The 2,560-nt window shown below is 51.3% G+C and overlaps 1 protein-coding gene across 1 annotated transcript in view; it reads left to right on the plus strand.

Moving 5' to 3' along the window:
* SNX15 (sorting nexin 15) overlaps positions 1-2,560 on the plus strand; it is a 19,781-nt gene that overhangs the window by 6,293 nt on the left and 10,928 nt on the right. The window contains exons 3-5 of the mRNA XM_011993594.1: positions 1,667-1,836; positions 1,933-2,080; positions 2,391-2,553. Of these exons, the coding sequence (XP_011848984.1) occupies positions 1,667-1,836; positions 1,933-2,080; positions 2,391-2,553 (481 nt within the window). The remainder of the gene's footprint in view (positions 1-1,666; positions 1,837-1,932; positions 2,081-2,390; positions 2,554-2,560) is intronic.

The raw sequence follows: 2,560 nt of genomic DNA on the forward strand, positions 1-2,560 counted from the left end.
TCTGCCCGCCTTGGCCTCCCAAAGTGCTGGGATTACACGCCTGAGACACTGCACCCAGCCTATCTCAATACTTACTATATTGATTACATGTTGCAGTGAGAATATTTGGGATATATTGGGTTAAATAAAATATTAAAATTAACTTGTGGCTGGGCGTGATGGCTCACACCTGTAATCCCAGCACTTTGGGAGGCTGAGGCAAATGAATCACGAGATCAGGAGTTTGAGACCAGCCTGGCCAACTTGGTGAAACTCTGTCTCTACTAAAAATACAAAAAATTAGCTGGGTGTAGTGGCGGGCGCTTGTAAACTCAGCTACTCAGGAGGCTGAGGCAGGAGAATCGCTTGAACCTGGGAGGCCAAGATTGTGTCATTGCAGTCTAGCCCGGGCGACAGAGTGAGACTCCGTCTCAAAAAAAAAAAAAAAAGTTGTTTCTTTTTTTCTTTTATTTACTGTAGCTGCTAGAAAATGTAAAATTGCATATGTAGCTCATATCTGTATTAGACAGTGCTGAACAGTTGCTTGCGTCTGCGTACTCACGTGAGGTGTTCTTTGTTGTTGCTGGTTTTTGTTTTTGTTTTTTGAGACAGAGTCTTACTCTGTCGCCCAGGCTGGAGTCCTGTGGCATGATATCAGCTCACTGCAAACTCTGCCCTCCCAGGTTTGAGTGATTCTCCTGCCTCAGCCTCCCAAGTAGCCAAGTAGCCTCCCAAGTAGTGTGCGCCACCACACCTAATTTTTTTACTTTTAGTAGAGACGGGGTTTCACCATGTTGGCCAGGCTGGTCTTGAACTCCTAACCTCAAGTGATCCACCTGCTTTGGCCTCCCAAAATGCTGGGATTATAGGTGTGAGCCACCACGCCAGGCCGAGATGTTCTTTTGTTCTTTTGAAGCAAGGTGAAGGATTGCTGTTGTCAGGTTATGCCAGGCCAGTGGGGAAGTACCACAGAATGGCCACACAGTAACTGGACCAGAGTTAGCCTGCACTGCATAATACCTAGGACAGAGCAGTGAAACTGTGACTTGCACCTGTGATCTCAGCACTTTGGGAAGCCAAGGCAAGGTAATCACTTGAGCTCAGGAGTTCAAGACCAGCCTGGGCAACATGGTAAAACCCCATCTCTACAAAAAATACAAAAATCAGCCAGGCATGGTGGTGTGCACCTATAGTCCCAGCTACTTGGGAGGCTGAGGCAGGAGGGCGGCTTGATCCCAGGTGGCAGAGGTTAGAGTGAGCTGAGATTGTGCCACTGCACACCAGCCTAGATAACAGAGCCAGGCCTTGTCTCAAAAAACAAACGGGGGCTACTTGCTGTGTGACCTTGGGCAAGTCACTTTCCCTCTCTGAGCCTTACTTTTCTCCTCATCAGATCAAAGCCATCAGAAATGTTTTTGTTTCTTGTTAACTACCTAGCTCCCCCTGTGTAGGATGTGATATTCACAAGGGCAGAGACTTGTTCCTCCCCTGTTCACCTTCTGAGTCTAGCATATAGTAGGTGCTCAGTAAACATCTGGCAAATGAATGAATAAGGAAATTGATCCGTCCTGGAAGCCCCTCCCTCACCCCAGGAGGAGCCAGAGAAGATTGCTGGGAGAAGGGGTAGGAGGGCAGTGAGTTGCTCAGAGCATCTCAGGCAGGACCAGGAAAAGTGGCCTTGGGGCAGAAGCCCCTATATGTCACCACCACTCTCCCCTGTTCCTTGTCCTGGGGGCTGTAGGCCGATTTGAAGCCTCAGTGATCGAGGAGCGGCGAAAGGGGGCAGAGGACCTGCTTCGCTTCACCGTGCACATACCTGCGCTCAACAACAGCCCCCAGCTCAAGGAGTTCTTCAGGGTATGTGCACCTTCCACCTTATTAGAACTTGGGCCACTTACCCACCCACCAGATTGCACCCCATGACTCCCCATGGCTGATCTTTCTGTCCTGCAGGGTGGGGAGGTGACTCGACCCTCGGAGATGTCCAGGGACCTGCACATCCTGCCACCCCCTCTGATCCCCACCCCGCCCCCTGATGACCCCCGGCTACCCCAGCCGCTCCCTGCAGAAAGGAGGGGCCTTGAGGAATTGGAGGTGCCAGGTACATCAGGGTGGGAGGAGGGAACCAAGGCTGGAGGGTACCGAGTGGGGAGGGGGCCACACTCACTCCTCAGTGGTCTTAGTGAGAAATGGGCATGTGTCCAGGTCTATCACTGACTGGCTGAGGAACTTTGGGCAGGTCCTTTTCCTTCTCTGCACTACAGTTTCTTAATCTGTAAAATGGGCATAAACCCTAATAACGGGCTTGTCTATGCCCATGGTTGCTGCAAGGGTTTAGAGAGAGAGTAATTCCATTTTGAAAGCTGAGAAATAAATGCGGGTATTCATGACCCCAATTATCTCTTCCTCAGTGGACCCCCCACCATCCAGCCCTGCCCAGGAGGCCCTGGATCTTCTCTTTAACTGTGAGAGCACCGAGGAAGCGTCTGGTTCCCCTGCCCGAGGCCCCCTCACCGAGGCTGAGCTGGCCCTCTTCGACCCCTTCTCCAAAGAAGGTAATGAGCTGGGTCAGCCGGGAAGG

The sequence above is a fragment of the Mandrillus leucophaeus genome, unplaced genomic scaffold (genome assembly GCF_000951045.1).
Source record: "Mandrillus leucophaeus isolate KB7577 unplaced genomic scaffold, Mleu.le_1.0 Scaffold43, whole genome shotgun sequence".
NCBI lineage: Eukaryota > Metazoa > Chordata > Mammalia > Primates > Cercopithecidae > Mandrillus > Mandrillus leucophaeus.